The sequence below is a fragment of the Hippopotamus amphibius genome, chromosome 1 (genome assembly GCF_030028045.1).
Source record: "Hippopotamus amphibius kiboko isolate mHipAmp2 chromosome 1, mHipAmp2.hap2, whole genome shotgun sequence".
Taxonomy (NCBI): domain Eukaryota; kingdom Metazoa; phylum Chordata; class Mammalia; order Artiodactyla; family Hippopotamidae; genus Hippopotamus; species Hippopotamus amphibius.
The window spans coordinates 143,009,269-143,036,482 of record NC_080186.1 but is presented as its reverse complement, the minus strand read 5'-3'; the positions used below and the strand labels follow the sequence as shown (position 1 = coordinate 143,036,482).

The 27,214-nt window shown below is 38.4% G+C and overlaps 1 protein-coding gene across 9 annotated transcripts in view; it reads right to left on the bottom strand.

Moving 5' to 3' along the window:
- Positions 1-4,589: 4,589 nt before the first annotated feature.
- PWWP2A (PWWP domain containing 2A) overlaps positions 4,590-27,214 on the bottom strand; it is a 31,768-nt gene continuing 9,143 nt past the window's right edge. For 2 of the 9 annotated variants that reach the window (XM_057729810.1, XM_057729817.1), the window contains exon 2: positions 16,873-19,561. In XM_057729810.1, the coding sequence (XP_057585793.1) occupies positions 17,878-19,561 (1,684 nt within the window). In that variant the 3' untranslated portion in view covers positions 16,873-17,877. The other 7 variants (XM_057729828.1, XM_057729853.1, XM_057729864.1 and 4 more) reach the window with 7 other exon arrangements.

Here is a 27,214-nt window from a genome sequence, read left to right as displayed (position 1 = left end):
CGTTAACCACCTTCTCAGTTCTCACGTGAGCAGCTTTTCCATTCATGGGCACCTCTGCAGAAGCCTTACCCAGGACATGGCACCGTTACAACAAATTCACACTCAAATGGTAGTTTTTCTATGCAGTGTACACTGTGGATTAGTTCATTTTCCACACATTGTGGATCAGAAGTATGGTTAAATCCTATTCTTAAAACCCAACCTCTTTTTCTAAGAACTCTGACTTTCCACATGTGTTTCCCTTCATCACAAGCACTGCGGCTGTTGTTTTCTCCCCTATCGTTTTGCTGCCTGTCCCACCCCCCCACCCCACCCCCCACTGCCCAAATGCCGCATCTTATCGAGTTATTGTGCTTATAGGACTAGAGGATGTTACACCATGCCAAGATGTGGAGGCTGGGAGTGGCTGAGCCTGCTAGCTAATGACCTGAACGTTGCAGCACTGGGCCTACGTTTGAGCTTCAGTAAAATGACAAGACGTCACACACGGGACCTCCAGAGTTGCTCAGGTATCGTCAAAGGTGTGGATGTTTGTTTAGTCCTACAACAGCTTGTGTAGCTGAAGGTAGGAAACTGCTTTAGGAAATGTTGCTGGGCCTGGTGCTCCTCGGGTCTCTGTGCTAGTTTCCAAGCCTGTCTCTGAGGTACATCTCACACAGCTCTCCAGCTAGAATCCAGACTGCTTTAGGAAGACCAGGCACGGGGACTTTCTGCAGGCGTGTTACTCTGGTGGGACTGTTGTGGAATGGGGAGCTGGCAGCAGCTGTTAAGTGTGAACTTGATTGAAGATGGATTTGGAAGGTTGTCTGTCTGTTCCCAAGAGCTAAGCAGACCTGTAAATGCTGTCTTTTACCATCGGTTTAGCAAAACTTGGCATGTCAAAGGGGAAGGCTGTGATAGGAGAGCAAGGAGGATGGGAACAGCCGTGCGAGTTAATGGCTGCTTTAATCTTCTTGAGAAAGACATTTAAAGGGAAGGGCCCAGTAGCCCGCCAAGACCAGAGTGCAGATCTGAGACACCACACAGGACAGGAGACAGCAGCAGCTTAAGCCCCTGCCCTTTCCCTCTCGGCTCTCTCTGCTTTCCCGTAGTGTGAAAGGAGAGCCTGTGGCCTGGTGAGGCACAGCCTGCAGCCCAGTGGTCACCGCCAGCCCACTGTTCTGTGTTGCTCCCTGATCACTTCTGCTTTCGACCCTGCCTTTCACCTCCCTACCTCATCCCTCCCTTATTTCTTAAGGCACTGAACTCTTCCTCTGATACTCTTGTGGGTATATACTGTGTCCCTGATACACAGCGCCACACCCTAGTAAAATCTCCTGGAAGCAATTTCAGTGAGGTGTTTATGAGCCTTTTTCAGCCTGCCCCCTCTGCGCTTCAGTAGTAACAAGCTTAGTCCTTCCATCACCTGGATTTCCCTTAAAAAAGGAAGTATGTGGACATTACACCACATATTTCCAGAAGTGGCTGGAATTTCTGTTCCCTCAAGGAGCTGCACAGCTACGCAGAGAACAGAGGTTTCCAGTCACTTTCTGTTGTCTGGAGAGCGGCCTTGAGCCCACACTAGACCGAGTCCATTAATACTCCTGAAAATGAGAAATGGATTACTTGCTACCAGCCAGCCTAACCATAGAGCAGAGTAACGTAACTGCTTAAGACCCTTCAAAGGGCAAGCAAAGGAAGTAATGATAACATTAGTTTATGAAAACCAATGAGGATGTCCTCATATTTCAAAGTACCAAAACTTTCAATCTTCCTGGCTAAGAGTGGGTAATTGTCGAAGGTAGGGATGGGCACGTGGGGTTTGTTACACTCTGCCTTTACAAATGTTTAAATAGTCCGTGATAAAAAATATTCCATTTCCTTCTAACCTCTCAGTCCTCTGAGGGCTACAAGCTAGGAATAATCTCCATCGCACAGAAGTTAATTTCTATCAGCCAGACTAGAAATATGACCCCCTACAGTTTATTTCCATTCACTCAAGGGGACACTTTGGAAGCTCACATTTCCCCCTTAGCTAAAGCATGGCAGAGCCTCCTGCCCCACTGCCGGGGAAGCCCACAGCTAATACCTTGTGGCCATGATTCAGTCCCAGCTGCTAGTTTTGGCTTGCTGAGCAATACAGCCTACCCAGATGGCAACTCCTGTCAGGCACTGGGACTCCTCAGCCATCAGACATCATGACAGATTGAAGGGAATCAACCCAGAGGCTCTTTAGGAAGCCTTTAGTTCTAAATGTGAGGAGCCAGAGCTGCAGGTAGTGAACCTCACTGTCCTTGGTGTGGTGCTGTGCCAGGCTAACGTCTGTATCAGACAACACACCTGACTCACACCAGGCAGCCGCCTTGTGCCGCCAAGCACACAGGTGCCCTCCAACTCCCCAGACTTAGGACGTCGGAAATACACAAATGTTAACGTCATCAAGCAAACTAAAAGACAGAAGGAGGAAGCCAGGGATGGGAAGCAAGGGAATGGAGTGAGGTGGGAAGAGTGTTAATTGATAAATTTCAAAGGATGTAGGCTTTGGTGGACTCTATGGTACTTGGTCTCAAGTATACTAGACTGGTAGGGATGGTTTGACTGCCCCAAAATAGAATGTGCTATCTGCAACTTTGCCTCAGGAAGTTAACTGGGAGGAAAGATCTGATAACTTGCTAGAGCTATGTGACACTGATTGGATTCTGCCATTGGTAGAGCTGCCTGTGCTGCAAAAGCTTTTCCAGCTGCTCACTTTCTACAGGCATAAAAGCAGGCTGCATTTAAACACATGTATCACCCCATCACCATCTTCTGTAAAGTTGCTTTGTGTCTCACTGAAACCCCTGGTTATGCTTTCCTAGGACAGTGACACATCAGACTCCCCTTTACCTCACTCAGGGCACTTCCCATTGCTGAATTCATTCACCTCCTTTAGATCACAGGTTTGAGCGGTCTGCTCAGTGTCCGCAGGAGTCAGGCACTGAATGCAGACAGAATTCAGAACCATAAGATTATAGAATATTTCACACAGGGAAAGAAGTTTCCTGATGTCACCCATGTTTTTGGCCTTGGCTGAGTAGGAACTAAAGAGCTAGTTGAGTGACACTTAGTTTCTATACCCCATTTTGGCTGGTGTGGCCGCTAACTGATTCTTCTGTCACTAAGGTAGAACTAAGATTAGAATCCACGTCTTTACCTTAGACTAAATAAAGCAGGTTGTTCAAATAAAAGCATCATCCTAATATCACCCACTCTCTTTTCCTGCTTTACGTTAGAGGATTGCTTCTACAAATGTGCTTCACGAGGGACTGAAGAAAGGACTAGTCCTAGAAGTAGCAGCTCTTCGGGACAGTGGCCTAGCCACTCTGTTTGACCAGCTCTTCCTTCCTCTGGTACAGGATGCCTGGGCTGTATTCTTTCATCCCAGGGTCATCACCTTCTTGATATCAAAGCAGAGTTATTAGTCACAAAATTTCTTTGTGAATAAGCAAAGATGTGGCAGGATGCTCATCAGCTAGGTAAAAGTATGCTTAAAAAACATAGCATGCTCTATTCAAAGCACTGAAGAAGAATCGTAACTTGAAAGAGTAGAAATGAACTATTAGGTATAAAAGCAAGAAAACAGCTTGCTTTTATGTGCAGTGACATACCCAGCCTGTGCAGGGAGACACTGGTACAGTCCATCCATACATGATTTGAGGACATGGATCTAAATTATTACACTATGTTATCTGAAGGCAGCACCCAAAGTTGCATCTGTGGCTTTTGTTACTCATTCCCTCTATCTTGTAGGAGTTGTATCCATAAACAGACTGTCATGTATACAAGACGATCAGGAATGGTATTGGAGGGGTCTCTTCTAGGCCTTCCCAGATAATGTGCACATGACTTGCTTACCTTCCCTGGGTCTCTAGTTCCATTTTCATTTGTGGGAAACTTGAGGGGAAAAAAAAAGATATTAATGGAGCCAGATTCCAGTGGCCTCCTTCTTACACTCATTTAGATAAAGTGAAATGGGACAATGTTTGCGATTAAAGACTCCATGTATACTCTGGAATAACAGGCAGCCTTCTAAAGGACTGCTTTACTCCAGCTGGGAAAAAACCAAACAAACATACACTGACCGAAGTTTCTGGGTCAGCCCTAAAAAAATCTCAACTGTCTGGTAGGTATCAAGAGGCTAATTTTTCCTGACAAACACTTGACCTCACATTGGATGTACTGGGCTTTTAAAAAAGCAACCATTTACCCATAAGGGCAGAACTACTTAAAATTAAGACAGGCAAACCCAGCAGCAGATGTTTGTTTAATCATCTCCAACTCTGAATGGTAGGTTATTCGTTTCCATCAGAAAAGAAAACAGTAATGTTTGTGCACAGGTTCCTAATTAAACTATTCTCCCCTCCTCTATCCTTGGTCATAAAGACATCCCATAATATCTCCCAGTGATTAAAACTACACGTTGCTCTTCTAAGGAAGCAGTGCTACTTGAAACAGCTCCCTAAAGGACAACTGGTTGAATTTTAACAGTTTAAAAAAATAACCTTTAAAACCTAACTCCTAAAAAGTAAACAAATAATTTTTATATAACTAAATTTAAAAAAAATCAAGACTTTATTGGATAAATGTTACACAATATTCTTTAACATTTAGGTCTCAGCATAGTTTAGATGAGAAACAATTTTTGTCATTCAAGTCTACAAAATGAAATAGGCTTGTGAAGATTTGAAATACAGATGAAGGTAGCATGAAGCAAAGCTTAAATATTAAGCAACTAAAGCAATGAAAGTGAAATAACATGGTATGTCTAGATTTTAAATACAACCAAGTTTCATTTTTTAAAAAATGAAAATCTGGCTTATAACAAACACCACTGAGAATTGTCATAAAAAATATTTAGATACTTAAAACCTAATCTCTCCCAGTTCTTTTGCCTTAATATTACTTCTTGGTCATTTCTGTCACTCTGCAATTAGAATTTTCAATTATACAAAATCTGCTATGACCTGGGAGTTACCAGGTTCTTGAAGTGAGCCTGAAAGGTACTGCTGGGTTACATATCTGAAAGAACAAGAGGGACCCCAGCCTAAGCTCCAGGGCCAGAGCGCAGGGAGCCACTGAAGTGCACATCATCTCTAGAACTCCCTGCTGCTACAGTTCCTGAGCTGACTTTTTCAGACTTAATCAAATGTGTGATGACTTCATGATAAAGAATTTTCCATAAAGACAATTTTAGAATGCAGTCAGACTTTTAGTTACTTACAGTGTAATCAGGATTTGCATTAACTCACTAGAAGCAAGACTGCCTACCTTTTCTTGAGTTGTAAAGCAAATCCTAGTCAGGTATAGTAAATATTCTAAAACTCACCCAGAACTTTTTGTTAATCCTGAGTGTGGGGTTAATAGGTAATTCCAAGCCTATACAGTAAGACTATGCAAAGCTTGAACACTTGAGCCAAATGCTTAAGTTATGTTGCTTCAAATGAATTTTGTATTTTTTTAATTTTTTGGCATTTTTTGTATTAAGTAATCAATATGGACTATCTTTCTGGTTTAAAAAATAAATCAGTATTGCCACTAAAAAACTTCAGGTTTATTATTAAAAGTACGGCACCATCAAATATAAAATGCCTTAAAAATGTAGTACTAACAGGTCCGTGTGGATTTCTCATTGTTTCCTCCATTCATTAAAAAAGAAAAATGAAGGTTTTTCATAATATGTATTTTTCATAGACAAGAAAAACATTATGGTCTTCATTAATAAGAATTCATGAAAAGTTCACCGTCTTTATGGGTCTGTTCCTGCTGCTTGTTCCCCAGGGTCAAGTCCCATCTGACACCTGTGAGGATTTCTTGCACTTAGAAAGAGGGGCTCGCTGTGGAGAGACGTCAGCATCAAAGTTCAGATGTTAACACCTTTTCTGAACTAGATAAGATCAGTAAGGATAGGGAGAATAATAAAAGCCTTTGCAGCTCAGTAGAATTAAGACCTGACATTTTCACTCCAAGATCAACACGAGCCTATCCACTTTGAGTCAGAATTTGAAACGTATGAATGTAGTTTTGAAACTGTGCACAAAATATTAAATACTGGTGGCAAATAAATACATCTTAATATGTTCTAACAAGCAAATGTATATTTACGATACTATAGACCTGCTTTATTAAAGGAAAGATCCAGATTTTCATGGTGGGTTGTGGGCACTTCGCCATCCTTTTAGGAGGATGTTAATAACCTTTTCTGTTGTTGTTTCCACTGGCACCCTGAAGGAAAGACTGGCCTCCGCATTTGTGACCACTGCTGTTTCACAGGAGAGCCGTTTTAGGATACCTTTGTTCATATCTGAGCTGATTAATAGAAACCTTGGAGAAAGCAGAGTTTTTAGTATGAAAAATAATTCAGCATTCTGTCATCATCCCATGCCTTTTAGGCGTGTCCAGACTGTACCGAGAAGAACTTCACGTTCAAAAGAAGGTACTGTCAAGTGAGTCTTCACACATAAAATTCAAGCGTTCTTTTGCGTATTTCACATCACTTTTCTCCTCATCTCATGCATAATTTATTGCAATAGTTTATTTTTTTTATAAAATATTCCCCTAATACCTTTTCTGTGGTTTAATGTAGCACAATTTGCAAGTGCCCCTTAATAGACTTGATTTTAACCACTGCCTGAACATTTACTTCTTAGTGCAGCTTTAAAAATCTGAGTCTCCAATTTCATTCAGTCCTGATGCTCTGGTGTTCTCTGTGTCATTGTGGTACAGGTCCACGAAACCAGCAGCCTGCTAATGTCTTTGTGCTGAAATATAGTAAAGAAAAGGAAGAAAATGTAGTTAAGCACAAGTAATTATATGAGAAGAATGATGTCCTTGTTTAAATTAAGCCCTACAGAGATGGTGGAATCACACCTGATTTCTTACTTCAAATCAGTCAAACTTGACCAGTGTGGGTTTTTTGAGAAAACAATTTACTGCCACTGTAAACCAGAAGCATTCCTGTTCTTTCTAAAGTATATCTGGCCAAATTCCAACACAAAGTGGTTGTCACCTTCACGTAGTCAGTCTGCACTTGAGTATTTTTTTAAATACTTATGAATATTTGCCTAATAAAGGGAATTTTAGCTTTGCTCTTTATGCACCATCTCACAATATAAAAGTCTGCAAGTCAGCTTCGCTGCTGTGGACTATGAAACATCAGCAGCCTTCCTCTAGCACAGGCTGCCTACCGGCTTAAGGAGCAAACTTATATACAAAACCAGGCTATGGAAAAATCAGCTGCAGCTGACACTGTCTACACATGTGCAAGAGCACAGCAGAGGGGGGTGGAGGGTGCCTCTCCAGAGGTAGACACGCAGCACGTCAGAAGGCATCAAGAGCCCCATTTTGCTCTAGGAGACAACTTAGGTACACTGGTTCCACTGACCACAGGGTCCCTCATTACACCAGGAAACCAAGTTATCAGCACCATACCTCCAACAAAAAGCCAGACTGAGCAGAACATTTATAAAGGGCGAGGCTTATAAAAATTAATGCTAAGTAGCATGACCAGAATGCTCATTACCGACCTTCCTTTGATACCAAGAAGTGGCAGAATCCCACTGAAGCCCGCTACAATCCCTGCTTATGCCTCTCAAACCTGAGGCCTAAGTACCAACAAAAGTTTGAATTTCAAAAGAGGTGATCTGTGGAAATAGATTTCTCCTTGGTCAAATGTATTTTTAAACCAAAGATATGGTATCGTCAGTGGAATAATAACAGACAAAACAAAAAAGCAAGGATAAAAGAAAAACCACCCCCACCCTTCCCAATATTTGACTTCCAAACGTTTCAAAGTAGATGTATTTCTCATTCTTTGTTAGAACTCTTGATCTCCTGTTAACTTCCCAGCGCTGCCATGCTTCATTCACTTATTGGATCAGGGCCTAGAAAATAAATTTCTATCACATTCCTTCTCAAGCAATGAAAAATTATTTCTAGCCATAAATACTGCACACATCAAAACAATAGTAGTTTCTGCTAACGAAAGCAACAGAATTATTAACATGGTTTTAAAATTTGACATTGAGCTAAGAAAAGTTTTTATTTTCTGAAAATATTATACTAATATGATCATACTAATAAATTTAGACTCATGGAAATTTGCAAGTAAATATTTTACAAACTGAAAGAGAAAGGTAAATAGCCAATTTCATGTACAATTCCATTTCCTTCTACTTATGACTTTCTCAATATTTGGCTTCAACCTTGGTGAGGCCTATTCAAGTTGGCTGGAAAGCCCAAGGATTGAAGCAGATCTTATTACTACTCTTATGAGAAGTGCAGAAAATTAAAAATGCTGTTCCCTCAAGGGATCACCAGGTAGCTAGACTCCTATATAGGTAAGAGTCCAAAATATCCCAGTCTCAATCTCTGATCCAAAATGTGCCATTATGACCCAGTTTGCAAATTACAGCTCATACACAATGATACAGCCCCGTTATAGCTCTTCACTACCTTCAAAAACCAGAGTTTAATAGCCTTAATTCAAGAAAGCAAAAAAAGTAAAAAAGATCCTAAGTTCAAAAGCAGCACAACAAAAATCCCTAAACCTTTCCAGCCATATAAAAGCCCCAAATAAGCCTTTTGAGCATTATCCAAGGAGGTTTTACTAAATGTACTTAAAGAAACAAATGACAACTACACTTCAGCATTATCTTTTGCCACCCTCTAAGTTTTGGCTTGCCTTATGTAAATGACAGTGGTTTTGAGGTTGATTTAATCATTAAGAATATATATATGTTCATATAACGATATATATATTCTTATATAGTAAGTAATGACTAAGAAGTTAAAGTAATGAACATAAAAGTGACAAAGAAAGACTGAGATAGTGAAAAGATAAATCCACTAGTTGACTTTCCATGGAGACTCAGTTGCTACTTGACATAATGCTGCAATCTGACACCCAACTTCTACCACCCTAGGATAAACTCTGGATTCACGGAAGCTTTCAGGAGGCCAGCGCTACTTTTGTTTGTTTGTTTGTTTAAACACAGCAGGTAATATTGACTGAAAGCTATTCTCACTCATGAAAACTATCACCAACATGAGGTACACCCAGCTACCAAGCTCAATGAAAACAAAGGAAAAAGAACTAGTGCATTCTTTTACGTCTAGCCTAATCTACTTTGGGAATGGTAAGTGATGACATGATGCCCTCTTCACTTTGTGGCAGGGCTTAACACAGACAGACCTGCCCGTTTCACTGTTAACTTCAATGCTCCCAGTCTGAATCCACAGTGGTCTGTCAGACACTGTAAGGGAGCAGCAGGACTCGTCACTGTCTGATGTAATAGCTGCCATTTGTTGAGACCTATGGTAGAAAAAACCAAGTTAACAAAAATAGAGCATTCGAGTTCTTTTTCATCCATTTTACCAAAAAAAAATTTAAAAATAAGACCAGAATTCAGTTAAATTTTCATAATGAATTTATTCTAGATAACTTGCTAGCTTCACACAATGTGAAGCTCTGGTACTAAAGGAAAAGACTTGAGGTGTGTACACACCAGTCTCGGCCAGGAGAGGGCACTCTCCAGCCCAAGTCAAGTGAGCAGCAAAATGCCTTGAAGGCTCATGAAGATTTTGCCCTCCAATGCTAACTCACATTTAATGCTCCTGACAAAAAATTTTTACTAGCCTAACACTAGCCTAGTGATGGAGCAGTCCTGACCTTCTCAGTATTCAACAAGGGCCAAAGTTGTCATTTCCTTATCTGCAGCATATCATTAATGAGCTCAGAGACTCCGTTTTGAAGAATCACCAAAATGGCCTGAATCCCTTTCTCCTTAATGCCAGTGGTACCTGTGCATACTATTCAGCACCTGAGCTTACTGTGAGGTAACACCTGCTTGAAATAAGTTTGACAGGGTAAGCTTTCTCTTAGGCTTCCAGAACAGAGACTTCACAAATGCTAAGCAAATGAAGGATTACTATTTTACGTCATTTTTTATTCGATTATTTGTTGGTTCCCTTACTTTCCCTACTTTAAGTACAGTAATAAGAAACAACCTCTCAGTATCAGTGTGGGCAACCCCGGGGTCACTGATTTAGATGATGTCCAGCCCCTGTAATATCTTTCTAATGCTAACTCAGGAGCAGTAGCATATAACCAAAACCTTAAGACTTCTCTGACACTGAAAAGGAGAAACTTTATACACCTGATCTATAAACAAACATGATTACTTCTGAATGTTAACGCAGAGAACAATGTTCTTAAAGAAAGGTTTAATAATGAGGTTATTTACCCTTTTGTTCATGGGAAAACTTAAATATACTATTAGCTAGAACCCAACAGCAGCCACACAAGAAAAACAAATATGAATGCACACAGAATTTATCTTTTGAACTCTCCCTCCATAGGTAAGACTTAGGTTTCAACAGTCATTCCAAAGAATCTCCCTTACAATTCTAGGCAAGAGTCAAGAAGCTGCATCAAAGAGTGAACTTATTATCCCTGTGCATTTATCCCTCCAGTGCCCAGAAATGCCGCGTAAAATATTAACATGCAAGACCCCAGTCCACAGAGTCTGGCTCGAGAGTCTTTTGTGCTCATGTTTAAGATGAGTTTCCCCTCAGTCTTTTTGTGCTCATGCTCATGTTTAAGATGAGTTTCCCCTCAGTGCTTTTTAGGGTCTCAAGGTTTTTCTTCAGAAATTGACGACACTTACAGGCTCCATTAGGAAGAGCCAGGAAGCCCTGGCAGTGAGGCAGTAAACCAAAGGAAACCCTAATGAAAGGCAGGGATTTCACTGGAAATGACTTACTTTGTCCTTTAAGAGAAAGCTTACATGCAACAATGGCAACTACTCCTGGGAGGCAGCAGAGATATAAAGGGGCAAATCAGAACAGGGTAAGAACTTTTAATCGCCTTGGTAGAGCGTATGAAAGAAGGGAGTAGAGGAGGTCACGCTCGTAGAACAAAGTCTGGAATTAAAAACTAAAGAATTAAGACTATATACATGTTCCTACTGTCTTCCTGAACACTCAGTATAAATTTTCTCTCCATACAGTGTAGCGTGACACAACATGAAAAACCAGGAAAAGCATAAATAGTGCCTTATTTTACAAGACATTCTGGTTTTTTCCAGCCTTAATGCTATTTTTCTAACCAGTTATTTTTTAGGGTTTTAGACAAAATACACATAGTTCTCCCCAACATACTAGGACAAACACCAAGATGTGCCACTCCCAGCCAGATTCCCTGCTAAAAACTAAAAGGTGAGGGGAAATCAGAGGTTTGTAATCAACAGCATCTCAAAAATGAGCCATGGGTAGAAATGACTACCCTCTGGAAAATACAGCCACAACGCACACAGATCAAGGCCTTGGAATGTGAAGTATTTCCCTCCTAGAAATAGGAGACAATCTTCTACTCAATCATACCAGTGGCAATAAAAAGGAATGTTCAAATTAGTATCTACTTTTTCACCATTTGGCAAGATATTAAAGTAATAAAACACCAGGGTTCCAGGAAAACACAGTATCTATACCAAAAAAAGCTAATTTACACTACTTAAAAGCTTACAAGTATAGCTTTGTGGTTCTAACACCTTTGGAAAGTCCTCCTAAGAGGACCTCTACTCCACTGAGCCCCACAAGCTCAGATACTTCTCATGCCTTTGAAGGGATCTGGGATGTGCCAGGCTTCTGAGATGGTGACTGGTCGTTAGTATGTAAGTGTCTGAATCATAAGTAACTTCCTCATTCAAGAGCTGAAATGGTAATGGACTTCTCCCCTTACCATAATCCCCATGACCTCCAAACCCAGGTGCCCTCCACAGATGCCTGTTGGAACTAGTCAGACCATGCCTACTTCTACATATCTATAGACGATCACACTATGATTATTGGAATTTTCAGGTAAGAATAACGCTGCTATAACTTTTTAATTTATACTGCATGTATGTTGAAGAAAGATACTATCAAAAGCTACCAGAATGAAATTTCTATGCCACATACAGAAAGTGTTAGTTGTGGTAATGACAACTTTATGTAAGTCTTGTGCCAGGCACTTTATTGCTGTAAACATTTAAATTCTCACAATTCCCTTTTGAAGAGGTACTGTTTTTCTCCCCCATCTCACAGATCATGACACTGAGGTAACCTGCCTAGGATCACACAGCTTGTAAGTGGCAGATCCAAGTTAGACTTTGCCTAGGAAATCTGGCTCAAAAGCCTTACTTTCCACCATGTGCCCAAAAAGTGAAAAAGAATGATCCTTTGCTCAATAAAAAGACTGATACCAAGCACTATTAGTGCAAAAATATTAATGAACACTGGCAAGTTACATTCTCTTAAGTATCCATTTCTATCATTTACACTGAACAGGATGATCCTCTCACATTTCTAAAAAAAAAAAAGTCTCCCCAAGAAAGCAAAAAAAACAAAAAAAACAAAAAAAACCCTATTATATTTACTGGGGGGGAGGGGAAGATATACTCCTTCCAGGCTTTTTCAGTAGCTTTTTAAGTGAATCTTTGTGCTGCTGAGAACTGAGGGATACTGAGGGTTACAAAATTATCTTAAAATTTAAAAAAAGCCCTTGCTAAAACTTGATAAGCATTATAATTACAAGTTTTTTAGTTTACGTGAAAAAGTGATTATAACACAGCCTTAACACTTTGGCTATGGGGTATGTTTTTCCTTCTAGATAACCCACACTGGATAGAAAAAATTATAAAGAGATTTAAATCATGGTTTCTAGCGATAAAAGATTTCTAAGGCAATAAAAGGAGGTTAACTGTCACATTCTTATGATACAAGGAAAATTCTGTATTTAAATAATGGCTGTGTTTTCAACTTATTTTTAATGAGATCTTACAAGTATCAGGAATTTAAAGAAGAAATAGTTAATTCATGTTTAAACCAACTTTTAAGACAAGTAATTTTAGAACTGGCCAGTTTTCAACATCAAAGTTTTATGAAATTGTTTTACAAACCAAAGTGTCTAAGAGAAGAAGGCCCACAAGTTAGATAACATATACTACAGCTATCTAATTTATTCAGTTGAAAATGAGAATTTGACTCAGAAATTCGCTATTTTGATAAATCCTGGTAACTTTTGAGTCTAGTTTCTTCATTTCCTTTACACATCCCCCACAACCAATCATTAATTTATGCTAGCATAACAGGAATCCATAAGAAAATATCTGTTTGGCAATTAGTTTTTTCAGAGATTAATTAGATGCATTAAAATTTGACTCTATCCAAGATGGACTTTAAGGCATGATATAAAAATTCAGTTATTTCCTACCAAAGTGTAGTATAGAAGATGAACTTAGAATTTTAATAGAATTATCTACATATGTCAAGGCAGATTTGTTTTCCATTGACAGTACTGACATAAAAAGTGGAAAAACAGTACATATATTATGAAAATATGGTAAAGAGTGTGATGGTATGTAATTATTTAAAGTTTTGGAAACTAATTTCATTACTAAAAAGTCATTTAAATGGTTTCCATATTCACAAAATTGTTTTTGTCATTAGGAGGTGATGGTTTTAACCCAAAAGCTATTCAAGAGTAATAGATAAATGCAGTCATACTAATTGACCTAAAAATTCTACCAAGAGGTAGTTTAGTTCTTAAAAACAGGCACCATTAGCACTGTACAGGACTGCGGGTTGGTTAAGAACGAACACTGGAAGCCAGGCTATCAGAATAACCATCCCAACTTAAAAAGATTTCTACCGAGAACCAAATTGCAGATGGATGGTAGTGATGACTACGCAACAACATGGACGCACTTAATGCCACAGAACTGTACTTTAAAAAAAATTAAAATGGTAATGTTAGGTATATTTAACAATTTTTAAATACCCAAAAAACCAAAAAATAAAAACAAAAACAAAAAAACCCCCAGCAAATTACAATGCTCTATTAATATAAAGGAAAAAATGATTTCCACTTAAAGTCCCAAAGAAAGTAAAACGGGAAAACCCTGTTTGAGTCTATTAAAGGTTGTCTCTTACTCGAGTAAAGAGTAAACAAAAGAGTTGAGCTGTTTCCCCTCTGATTTCAGTATCAACTATCCGGGTAAAAAAAACCAAGACATCCTGGAAAACTAAAAATATATATATATCATCTATATCCCTATGACTTTTAATTACTAAAGCTTTCGGCTTTATTTCTGTTCACGCTTTGTTGAATGAAGGAGTATAGTAAATGCATACAAACTGTAAATACAGAATATGAAGAGCCTAGTAACTAAGTTAGAACCAGGTAAAAGTAATTAAGGCAGCTGAGCTCTTTTATTTGTCCCGGCGACTTGCGTGGCACAGCCTCCTGTTCTATTTCTGAATTCCATCAGGCATTCAGTTGTTTTAATAGCAACCATACTAATACAATTCCAAAGCAAACTAAATTTGTCCCAGCTTAGAAATAAGGTCTTCAGAATTCTCTCTGGCAAATTCCCTACTGGAAGCCGTTAAAACAGTCCTGAACTTAAACATTATCAACTTTTCTAGACATTTGCCAGTCTCTTCTCTGCTATGAGCACTAACAAATGTGAACCAATGCAGCACAAGCTATAGAAAAATTCACAACTTAAAAGAGAAAAACTAGTTTTAGATCCAAATTATAGGTTTCTTAAGGTATTTCCAATTCCCAATTCAGTTATTCTATGTAAACGAATGTATGTGTATATAAAGGAATGTAAATGTGTATCTTTTCTTCAACATAACCAATAGTAAGTACAGCCTGCTCAAATAGGGGTTCAACTCAATATTCTTAAATTAGAAATTCAGACCCACTAATGAAGATATTCATTTTGCTGATTTTAGTAAGCTCCATATCCTTTGCCTGTAGTCCATCCCACATCTATATTGTCTTTCCTACTTAGTGCCAATCTAAACCTACTATTTATAGATTTTTCCCATCAAAACCAAGTAGGGACACAATCAAGTCCTGCAAATGGGCTTCAGACTAGTGAGTTCTACTTTCTGTCTCACTGATATCTTGGGTCTCTGGTTCCACATCTATAAACAGTCTCTTCCAAATTTATAGACCAGACCATTTCTGGTCTGTAAATTCTAGAAAACTAAAAAACACTCTGATGCTTTACATTTCTGACGATCTTTAGCTTTCACAGCTCTTACTTCCCTTAGTTTCCCCCCTTTGCTAATCCTGTGCTAACCACTTTTCTTAGACCACTGGGGTGGTCTGGCCTGAGCCTAGTTTTCTCTCTGCAAGGGGGAAAACAAATACCCATTTGGTTGTTCCCATATAAAGAGTTAAGTGTCTCCTATTTTGTTGTTGTTAAAGAGAATTGTAAGACAAAAATGCCTAGTTACCCAATTCAACCCTGTCTTCATCTACAGTGGATGCTGGATAAATATATCTTAGCTGCTTAAGAAATTTCTATTTGACTAAAACACTGTTTAGTATGCAGCTAGTGTTTAGAACATACAGTACATCTTAAAAATCACAGAAATTCTTTCAAACTTGTTTCCCTAAAGTTGAGATGAAATATGCCAGACTGCTGGTTTAAACGGAGGGATTATCTGGCATAATAAGAGATCATGCACATTTGTGATTATGCTTCAACTTTTTCCTCAAAGGTATGGACTATATCAAATTGTTACTTTTATACTCAACAATCATGACTATTATTTTTTCTCCTTTTTCCCTATGGCTTCTAAAACAAATTAAATTTAGTTTATCCCACAAGAGCACATTTGCCCAAGCACTTGACTACATTAGCAGCATCCACTGTCAAAACCATTTCTATGTTAGGATAAAACTCACCTGGATCATTACATGAAGCCTTGTAATTACATAACCTAGGTGACTCTTTGCTTTGCCTGATTTAAATCTTCCTGAACCTTAGATTTCAAACTTTCAAAAATACCTGAATGAACAAATTCACTAATCTGAAACAAATACTCCAAAAATGTTTTAAGATACTTCCTTAAAACCCTTCAATCACAGTGAACTTCTTTCAACCTGTTATAATAAAAGAATTTAAAAAATACTATAGTTATTTCTGTTTGCAGGAAAGAATATGTTCTATTCAACTGAAACACCTTTTTTTTAAATGTGTGTTTATTATAATCAAAAAGCATTGACTGAGTTCCCAGAAGAAATTCCACTTGCTTTTGCGGAAATCGGTACATTACCTTAAGGAAACTGAGAGAAGACTATTGATTTTCAGTGTTAATCTTTTCATAATTAATTCCATACTAACTAAGATATTTCAAACTGCATTACTTAGAAATCCACAAACAGTTGCTCTCTTTGAAAGTTCCAAGTTTCCAAAAGTGCCAAACTGACATTGTATCATATTTAAAAGTTGGACGCATAAAATATGAAAGCAACTTAAAAAATCTTGGGAGAAACTTGCCTCCACAGGCAATCAGTCAGATTTTTCACTAACAATACAAAGCTAAAAATGGAAAATAAGAAGTCAAATCTTAGGGACAGATGGACCACGTACAAAAATAGTGAGCTAAGTTACAAGCCCCAAAAGCAATGATACCTGAGGCAGAAGATCAAGCAGAAAAGACTGATTTTAATTACCCAAATGTTTATCAAAAAAAAACCAAAAAAACAAAAAGCATGTGATGAGATATTAAAGCTAAAAATGAAATAAAGTCCATACACTTATGAGAAATTGGATGGAGGGTCTCAAATCTAGAAGCATATCAGACCGCTATACTACAAAACCTCATTTTAAGAATATATTGATTAGTCACATATTGGAATTTTATCTATGCTCAGATTATATATTCCCTGATAGGGCAAATAGGAAAATAAAAGTGATTTGTTTCATCTCCTCTATACACTATTACAAAGAATAATTTTCTACCATCTTGAAATTTTTCAAAGCTTTTTGAGAAACACACACAAATAATTTGGATTTAGTTGATTTTATTTACAGCTTGTTTTCTTTACATTTCAGAGCATTACACAATTACATTTTCTCATTTTCTGACCTGCAAACAGATACCTTAAACGGAAATATTTTTTAAAAATTATCAAACTAGGTACATCCAAAATGCAACAATTACATATATGACAATTAATTCACAAAGTGTAATTTACCAGGACGTATCCTAAGAATTTAGGAACAGCCAGTCAGTCAGGAGAAATCTGACCAAATTTAGCAATCAACTATTTACATATCCAAAGACAAACCTATCTAAACTCCCAAAGCAGAAGTTTGAAAGTTTTTGTTAAGTCCCCATTGGACAAGAGAGAGCGAGATGATTCAGACCTAACCAGCCTTGACAGTCTTAATCCCAAATACTGGGCTATTTCCCCAGTCCCCAGCAATTCAACAACAAGCATCTCAAGTTTGTCAAACATCTAAGTATCAAACACCCGTGCCATTATGCACATAGAAAGGCTAAGTGTTCATTAATTTAAGAACAAGTAGTCATTAAATATCCTCGCTATTCCCCCCAGCTCACCAGCCCTTACTATGATCCCAGATATGCAACCTGTGTCACACAGTGACAGGCTATGTTTTATATATGTATGTATCTATGTATACACACACACACAGATATTTACATGTGTGAATATACAAATACACATACACACAGTACTAGGTACAAATAGCAATTAACAGTCCCTGCAAAAATTCATTTTCAGTTGAGGCTATGGCTCCTATGCCTTGGGATGGTTTTAGACTTCAAAACCGAAAAATACTGCTAAAATCTCACTTAAGACAAAATTTGATTGCTTGTTCAGTTTAAGCTTCTCAATATACAAATGGCTATAAGGTTAAGTATAAAAAAGCAGCCAACTGAGTGCAATTTTCCTCTCCAATTTGGCCAAGCTATCTCGTAGAAGTTACCCCTAACTAGATTAGAAAGTCTGTGGTGCCTTCCAAAGGTTCTTGCCTACCTTACTGTCCATGTTCACGTCTCAAACTGTGTCAACAGAGCCCGCACTTCAGGGGTCAGCTGCTTGGCAGCCTTAGCTGCCTCTGTGATAGCCTTGCGATACAGGCCCTTTCTCTTCTTATTAAAGCGTGACTGGAAATTTTCTAAAAAGGGGGAGAGTTGCGAAAGAGCCAGGAAAGATGTTGTTGGAGACCCGAACCATGAAATACGGGCTTCCTGTCGGACTAAAAGGCCGTTATCTTTCCGGCTCACAGTTATAGTAAGAATACGGGCTGGCCACCAGGGGAAGCCATATATCTTGGCCCAAACAATGTCCCCTACACATATGGTCCTGCCATCTGGTGTGACGCACTTAGAGACGTTTTTGGAAAAGACTTTCATTTTCAAGGAATTACTGAGCTTTTTCTCTTCCTTTGAAGAGGAGGAAGTGGAGGAGGTGGAAGGTGCATGCATACAGCCTGGAGGAAAATCAAAGCTTTCAGAAGAACTACACTCAGAGTTGGAGGATTTCAAATCATCTGTGCTATCAATGCTACACACTGAAGCACTGGAAGAGTCAGATTTCTTTTGATTTAGGGTCATGTAAACAGAGATATTGCTTTTGCTGCCCTTTTTGCCCAGTGTCTGTGGTTCATCCTGCTCATCAGGCACAAGCACTTCAGTTGTGTCCTGAACCTCCCTGCTGGCCTCTTCAGGGCCTTTGGAGGGACTCTGATTTTCTGAAGGGGCCTCACCTGCTGAGCGGGTAGAGGTGCAGCGAGACTGGGGCTTAGGTGCCATCTTGCCACTCCGCATTTTCTCCAGTCCTGTCTTCAGAGAAGAGTCATTTTCTTCATTCCTGTACCTCTGTGGTTTTAAACGAACCCGGGGTGGAAGGGAACCTGAGCTAGAATTCTGATATCGACGTGTGAAATGGACTTTTGAATGTGCATTTTTGGACGTAGAGGTTTCACTCTGCTTCTTCTGTGCCTTTTCTTTGGCAATTTTCAACACTTCCCGAGCTTTTGCATGATCCATGTTCTTATTCTGGAGCACTTTTTTAGTACTTAACTGAGCTTTTGATGTATTTGCCTGAGCAGAAACTTTCACTACTCTGCCTCTGCTGTGAGCAATGTTTGAAACCTTAACCACAGCATTTCTTTTCTGGCTTTCATTTTGGTTTTTCCCATCCACCTTATGGTCAGTTTTCAGTTTTTTGTTCACAGTACTTACACTTTCATTTCTCCGTTTTTTATCTTCATATTTAGAAGAGTCACTTGCACTACTACCTTTTCTAATTTCTTTTTTTTCAGCAACAACACTGTTTTTACATTTGTCACACAAGACTTGCCTGGGTCGTAGTTTAATAGCATTCATTATTGAAGTAGGTTCTTCCCTGTACATTTTTCTCTTGGGTCGTTTAATTTTCCGAGGAGGTGGCTGAGGTATTGATTGGTTATATGTGTCCCTGATAAACAAAGGGGGAGGATAGGGTGCTCCTTCGTGGAAGAGAGGTGGTGGTTTGGAAGTCCACAGGCTTTCGGCCAAGCTCAGCTCGGGAGGCGGGACAGGAGAAGGGTCATGGGGAACAGCACCATTCACTTCACGCTTGACTTCCGTCCCTTCTTGGAATGTATTACTTTGGAGCTGCGTGGCTTCAGGTTTATCCTTATATTCCCTTTTGGGAAATACTGTCACAGGGATCCCATGGGGCCCAAACCTTTGAAAGAAATGAAAGGAAAAAAAGAAGCCGTTAAGTTAGTGTTTATAATTCAGTTTCCTGAAACACTACTTGATGTTTATTTGTATGACCTTTCCTGAAAACTATTTCACTTTAAAAAACAAAACCAAAAACCTACAGACCACCTCCCTGCAAAAGTCCCAAACCCTTTCATTTTTTTTGGTCTTACATTCTAGGTATATACTCAATAAGAAATACTCAATAGTTGCTCTAAGCAATGCCAAAATAGCTAGTGTTATTTAAAATAGATCTTTCCAGGCTTGAATCAGTAAAGGTGTTCTATCAGATAGCTTAATATTTACTGTCATCTGATATAACATTTGCTCAACTATAGACCACATGTCCAGTAAATGCAACGATAAATTTGTAACATACATATATCTTCCTCTGGATATAATAGCTTTCAAAAGCTTCACAAAGCAAATTCAGCCTTGACTACTCCAAAATATTGAATCAGTAAAATCCCATCTCAACTTTATTGTTTAAACACTAAAGATTCAAAGGCATATGCTTCTCTACTGTTCTACCCTAACTCCTAAGCCCTTCATCCACCCCACCCCCATACCCCGAAAAAAAAAAACCCACAAAAAAATACTAGAAATTCGGATATTCAAATTATCGCAAAAGCAGACAGGTATATAGCTATGGCTTTCCAGTTTCATAAAATCACATCATACATTAAGAAATACTTTCACATGGCAATCCAATATGTTTATGCATGTACACATGCATGCATATATACATATATAAATATACACACAGGCGAAAGTTTCACTGAATACTTGACCTTATATGATACATAATTATATTTTTTTCTACTCTAGTGTATTTTCATTTGTTTTTATGCTAGTCAGATACATTAAATTGATTTCAAAACTCCCTTACAGGTCCAGACCCAGTTTGCAAAGCACTGGTATAGAACACGAATCTCTACAATTATCAGTTTCTAATAAAACGGGTCAAATGACCGTGTTTCTCATGTAGACTTAGGAATAACTAGTTTAAACATCAAGAACCCTTAAATCTAAACTTGCTATACTCCAACTGCTGCACATAAAAATAAAATCACACTACCAAATAATTTCATCATGTACATGTTAACATGCTAATTTTAAGCACTAATTGAGTCAAACAGTATTGAACGCAATACAATTCTAATGCCAATCTTCTAAAGCAGAGGTGCTGAGAACTCAAGAACTGGCTTCAAGTAGTCAGGCAGAACCCCTGACATTATAAGATACAAATGTTTGTATAGGTCTGTTTTTCTGGAGAATAAGTCTTGGTTTTCAGATTCTCTAAAATGTCCTTTGTCCAGAAAAAGGTACAGAATTCTTTGTTGGAAAGAAATCTTGAGATGAAGTTCTTAGGGCTGCAGATACACCTAAACTTGGGCAGGGGTATATGAAGAGCCAACATCAAGATATGTTTCCAGTGCCTAATTGGTTTTCCTCCTGAAGTCTTTTGTTAGCTTGGCTACCATAAACCAACAACTTTTAGCAAATACAAACCACAAACAGGAAAGCCTTTTTTACCTAGGGTGGGACAAGTTTGGATCTGTGCTAATCCACAAAGGAAGGACATACTCCTCACATTATAGACTTTGCAAAAAAAGTAGCTTTCAATTCAACCAGACTTCAATTAAAAAAAAAAAAAGTAGCTTTCTATTCTAGCGTAGCATTTCATACCCAAGCGTTTGCTTCCTGACTACTTAATTGCAAGGCACTTTGAGCATTTGGTCTTATCTTATATGTAGGTGCTCAACAACTACTTTTTCAAGGTGACAGGAAGAGGTTAGTTTTGTGTTTTAATCTAGAGCTACATAAAACAATATAACTTACTAGGTGACACCACTATTTGTATTAACAATAAAATTTTCTAACTTGTATAAGCCATCATTTTGCCCCATGACAATTTCTCTTGTTTCCATAACTGGGAAAAGAACAAATTTCCTTCAAGAATAACTAAACCACAATCATCTAAAAGTTTCTTTTGTGTCCTCAAGCAGTACTAAACCTCCCTAAAAGTTTCTTTTGTGTCCCTCAAGCAGTACTAAACCTCCCTGCATATGTAAAAGGGAGTTATACTATTTCCTACCTTAGAGAATTCAGGGGATGAGTAATAGGTCAATAAATGTTAGTCATTTTTCTTGGCTAAGAAAAGTAATTTATGCTTCTTTTAAGTAATTTGATCTTACTTTCAACTAATAATTTACCAGAGTTTGGGATCCTTTCTGTATCTCTAATTTATTATCTCAATGTGAGGATGATCCAGCCAATTACTTTTTTTTTAAATAAATTTATTTAATTATTGGCTGCATTGGGTCTTCGTTGCTGCGCGGGCTTTCTCTAGTTGCAGAGTGGGGGCTACTCTTCATTGCTGTGCATGGGCTGCTCATTGTGGTGGCTTCTCTTGTGGACCATGGGCTCTAGGCACTCAGGCTTCAGTAGTTGTGGCACACAGGCTCAACAGCTGTTGCTCACAGGCTGTAAAGCAAAGGCTCAGTAGTTGTGGCGCATGGGCTTAGCTGTTTTGCGGCATGTGGGATCTTCCTGGACCAGGGCTTGAACCCGTGTCCCCTGCATTGGCAGGCAGATTCTTAACCACTGTGCCACCAGGGAAGCCCAAGCCAATTACTTTAAAGCTGTTTATATCAAATAAGCTGTCAAATCTGATGTCTACCTTCATGGAGTTTAATAACAACATTAATTTCACTTATGGATTTTTTTTTCTTCCGTGCCTTTCCTTTTTAAGCATATAAAATAGAAGCATTAAATGTTTTTAATAACATAGGGAGGCACTTAATTGTGTAATGATGAACAGAAACTGCAGGCACCAAAAGAAAAAAAAAGCCGCCACCAAACTGGTAATTGTGGGTAGTGGGCTGGCAAAAGAAGAAAAATATTTTTAACTGATAATAAAACTTCCTCAAAGAATCAGAAAGATAAATTAAGAGGAAAAGGGGAATCAATATCCTGCTCCACCTTAGTAATCATGCTGTTACTCTTCCATGGACAGCACTTAATACCATGGCCGTGTTTTCAAACTGAGTGTGGAGAGGTTGGTTGCAAAATCAATTTCATGGGTCACAACTATGATTTAAATAAAGAGTGTAAATATATGTAACTGCAATGAATCTATTTCATGTATATATATGTGTGTATATACAGGGGTCTACAGGTAAAATATATTTTTAACTATGCTCAAAAGTTTGAGCCATTGACTTATGAAACTGTAACCTTAATAAGTATATAAAGTAGCAAAAAAATTATGGTTTCCTAAAAACCCTAAAATCTAATTTCTCAAATATAGTAGGGGAAATCTGCAACACAATAACATTCGGTGGTGTTTGAAAATGGAGATTCTTAAGCCCTGCCCCAATACTGAATAGTAAGGCTCCCCTAGGATGGAAAGAAGGATCTAAATTTTTAGCAGGCATGTCTGCTTTAGCTTTTTCTAAAGTGAAGATGTTTATGTCCCATGTGAATTCTCACCAAAGAGCAACCTCAGAGAGGAAGATTTTAATGATTAGTCAGGAGGTGGAAAGCTGACTTGCACTTTTCCTAAAAGAACTTTTTTACAAATACTCAGAGTTGAGTAATAAGACTCAAACTCTCTCTCTCCCTTCCCCTCCCCTTCTTTGTGCAGCATGCGGGTATTTATAATGTATCCGTGACTCATTCTAACCCTTACCCATTTACAATCTTTTGTACCCAAAAATTCTAAAGGAAAATTACTCAGGTATTATGGCTTAATTTAAAATAGTTTTTGGGGAAAACCAGGTAAAGTATACAAGAGACCTCTCTGCACTATCTGCAAATTCCTGTGAATCTATAAAAAGTCTTAAAACTAGCTATCATCTTAATAATTTAGGGAGTAATGAGTGTTAAAATTTTGAGGAGGGAGAATACTGGGGCTTAATATTTTGTGTCAAGGCAAGAGAAAAATCACTGTGAAAAAAAATCTTCAGCTAATGTAAATGTGAAACAAATGCTCAGAAAAAAAGTTCAGGTGGGTTAGTTGAGACAGGCCCAGTGTTCTTTCTGGACCAAACTTCCTTCCAGTAAATATATCAAATAAGACAAAAAGAATGCTTTCCCTCCCAGAATTCTTTTCTCTTAAAGAACCTACAGTAGGAAAAAATGATATGCAATTAACCCATTTTAAAAAACATCTAGAGGTATTTCATTTCAAGCAGATGTTTTAAGAAACTACCTCCCTCCTTAAATTGACGAAAGGTTCAATCTTAAAGGAGGGAAAACTGAAACAAGCTTATTTTGGTTCACATTTCATCTGTGCAAGATTGGTTATTATGTCAGAGTTTAATCTCAGGACAAATGAAATTAGTTCAATAGTCAGCTACATGCAATATAAAATTTTATTTTATTATTTTTTTTTAAATAAAGTTGTTTTAGTTATTTATTTGTTTATTGGCTATGTTGGGTCTTCGTTGCTGCATGTGGGCTTTCCTTAGTTGTGGTGAGAGGGGCTACTCTTCATTGTGGTGCATGGGCTCCTCACTGCAGTGACTTCTCTTGTTACAGAGCACAGACTCTAGGCACATGGGCTTCAGTAGTTGTGGCTCACAGACTCCAGAGCTCAGGCTGAATAGTTGTGGCGCACAGGCCTAGTTGCTCCATGGCATGTGGTATCCTCCTGGGACAGGGATCGAACCCATGTCCCCTGCATTAGCAGGGAGATTCTTAACCATGGCGCCACCTAGGAAGTCCTAAAATTTTATAATAAAATGTGTATCTATGCCTCAAAAAATTTAAAATACAAGCCAGCACATCCACTTCTGGGTATATAGCCAAAATAATTGAAAAAGGGTCTCAGAGATATTTGCACACCCGTATACAAAGCAGCATTCACCACAGCCAAAAGATAGAAACCACCCAAATGTCTATTAACAGACAAATGGATAAACAAAATGTGGTGCATACATACACTGTGATACTATTCAGCCTTAAAACAAATCCTGTCACTCGCTACATGTATGAACCTTGAATACATTATGCTAAGTGAAGTAAGTCCATCAAAAAAAGACAGTGCATGATTCCACTTATATAAGATATCTGAAGTAGTCAGAGTCATAGAAACAAAAAGTAGAAGGTTGCCAGGGACTTGGGGGAGGGAAAAAACAGGAGTTGTTTAATGCATATAAAGTTTTAGTTTTGCAAGATAAAAAAGTTCTAGAGATTTGCTTCACAACATTGCGAATGTACTTAACACTGCTGAACTATATACACTTAAATATGACTAAGATGGTATATTTTGTTTTTTACCACAATTAAAAATGTTCTTAATTGTCTGCCTAATGAAGAGGGGCAAGTTTGATGAGAAGCAGAATATTTCCATGGTAGTAAAGGAATTATTAGTGCAGGGGAAAGAGTGATTACACTGGAGAGTAACAGGACAACACCCTGACCTGAGGAAGGACTTAAGTGAATATTCACCAATGAGGGCCCATGACGATCACATGCCCACAGATGTGGTGCCCTGAGCACCACGTTATACAGCACTGCCTTATAACTGAGCCTCTCCAGAGCAAGTATCAGACAACCCTAAATTGAGGAACAGTCCCCATCACATATATTCTATATTATATTGCAGCTAAATGTAATACATGATCTTTTACTGGAGGAAAAAAGTTTTGAAGGACATTTCTTGGAAAATTGACAAAGTAATGAAATACAGGCTACAAAACAGATAAAAGTTCTCTCATTGTTTCCTGAATTTGAAAACTATACTATCATTATGTACGAGAATATCTTTGATCTTAGGAAATATTCAAGTATTAAAGGGTAAAGGAGAATGATGCATGCAACCTACTCTCAAATAGTTCAAGGGAAAAACATGTTTATATAAAGAATGATAAAACAAATGTGGCAAAATGTTAATCAGTGCATCTAGATAAAGAGTTTGAGTTCTCTGCTTTGAAATATTTACAAATAAAGTTTAAAAATTATTCTAAAAAGTATAATCTTAAATTTAGTTTACATCTCAGTTCCATCAAAACTTTCAAGTAGGGACTTTCCTGGCAATCCAGTGGTTAAGACTCCAAGCTTCCACTCACTGGGCATGGGTTCGATCCCTGGTTGGAGAACTAAGATCCCGCATGCTGTGGCACAGCCAAGAAAAAAAAAAAAAAAAAACTTTCAAGCAAAGAAAGTATATAAAAAACAAAATGTGTTCTACTTAAGCATAAATGCCAGCAAACTCACCTCAAGTACTACTAAGCACAAACTCTATTCAAATACAAGTATGCTAATTAGTCAGATAGTATAAAACTAGGTCCCAGCCCTAGGACCTAACTGCAAAAGGTGAGACTTAGAATCCAACCGTCACTGCCAAAAGAGGCTATAGACTAGAAGGAAAGAGAGCACTGCGGATTAGTGATTAGGGAATGAGCTTTGCAGGGAACAGACTATACCTGGAAGGGCCCAAGCAGATTAAGTAAAGAACAAAACAGAGGAGTGGCAGAGTGGTTGCTCATTTTTGAATGTTGGTAACCAACTTAAGTTGGTTTAAAAAAGTGAAACACTGAGCAGGTGCAGTAAACACCAACAGGTGAAAAGATGTAGCGTAGGAATTAGCAGTCAGCAAACTGACACCCCCATCCACAGAGGACAGGTAAAGATTCAGAGGCTTAAATAAGCAATAAAATGCAGAAAACCATCTGGCAGAAAAAGAGGGCATGCTGGTGAGAGTGTGTATGAGGGAGGGTTAAGTAGGAGTGTGATGGATGAAGAATACTAGTCTCTCAAAAAGACAAGGCCAGTGAAGGCTTCTGATTATACAGTAACGGGACCAAAAGTGTAAATCACTTTGTTAAAAAGTTCAGCTATACTAGTCTTTGTCATTCTCAAAGGTGAGCCCTTTTCAATTATGTTTTAAAACCATATAAGAAGCAGAAAGACCATAAGGACTAAATTTCCCTAATGAGACTATAACTTTTTCTTCATGACAAAGCCCATAATTTCCTCACAAGCCATCTGGTCCCCAGGGGGTTACTGGGAAGAAACGATTGAGATACATCCTCCACCATCCATCACGAACACTCCTAGCTGTCTCATTCCCTCGTAAAATATAAATGTCATCCTTCCTTATTAAAAGGGGAAAGTTATACTTCACCAGTATTACCTGATGCTTCCACACTTTTTCCAAGGTATTTTGAAGATGCAGATTATACTGTAGGCCACAATACATTTAGGTCAAGTGGCTATTCAAGCAAATCGATTTAAGTGACTATAATAGCTGCTGTCATCTTAGTTCTGCCACTTTGTAGCTACTTCATAAAAGCATTAATAGTTACCAACTATATAGCACTTACTATGTGCCCGGCACTATTTTAAATATGTACTTATTTACATCAATTGATTTATCATCACAATTTATAGTTGATCAAACTCAAGCACAGAGTTTAATGGCCTTCCCAAGATCATACGGCAGTAGAGCCAAGATGGGAATCCAGGCAGTGGACCCAAAGTCAGTTTCTTAACCACTACTACTTCTGCTTCCCCTCACTTCAGCAAGTTACTTAACCCCTCTCCTCCACCTCCATGTCCCCTCTAAGGGAGTGGAGGAGCTAACAGGTCCACGTACTCTTTTCTGAACCAAATGGAGATGGACAGA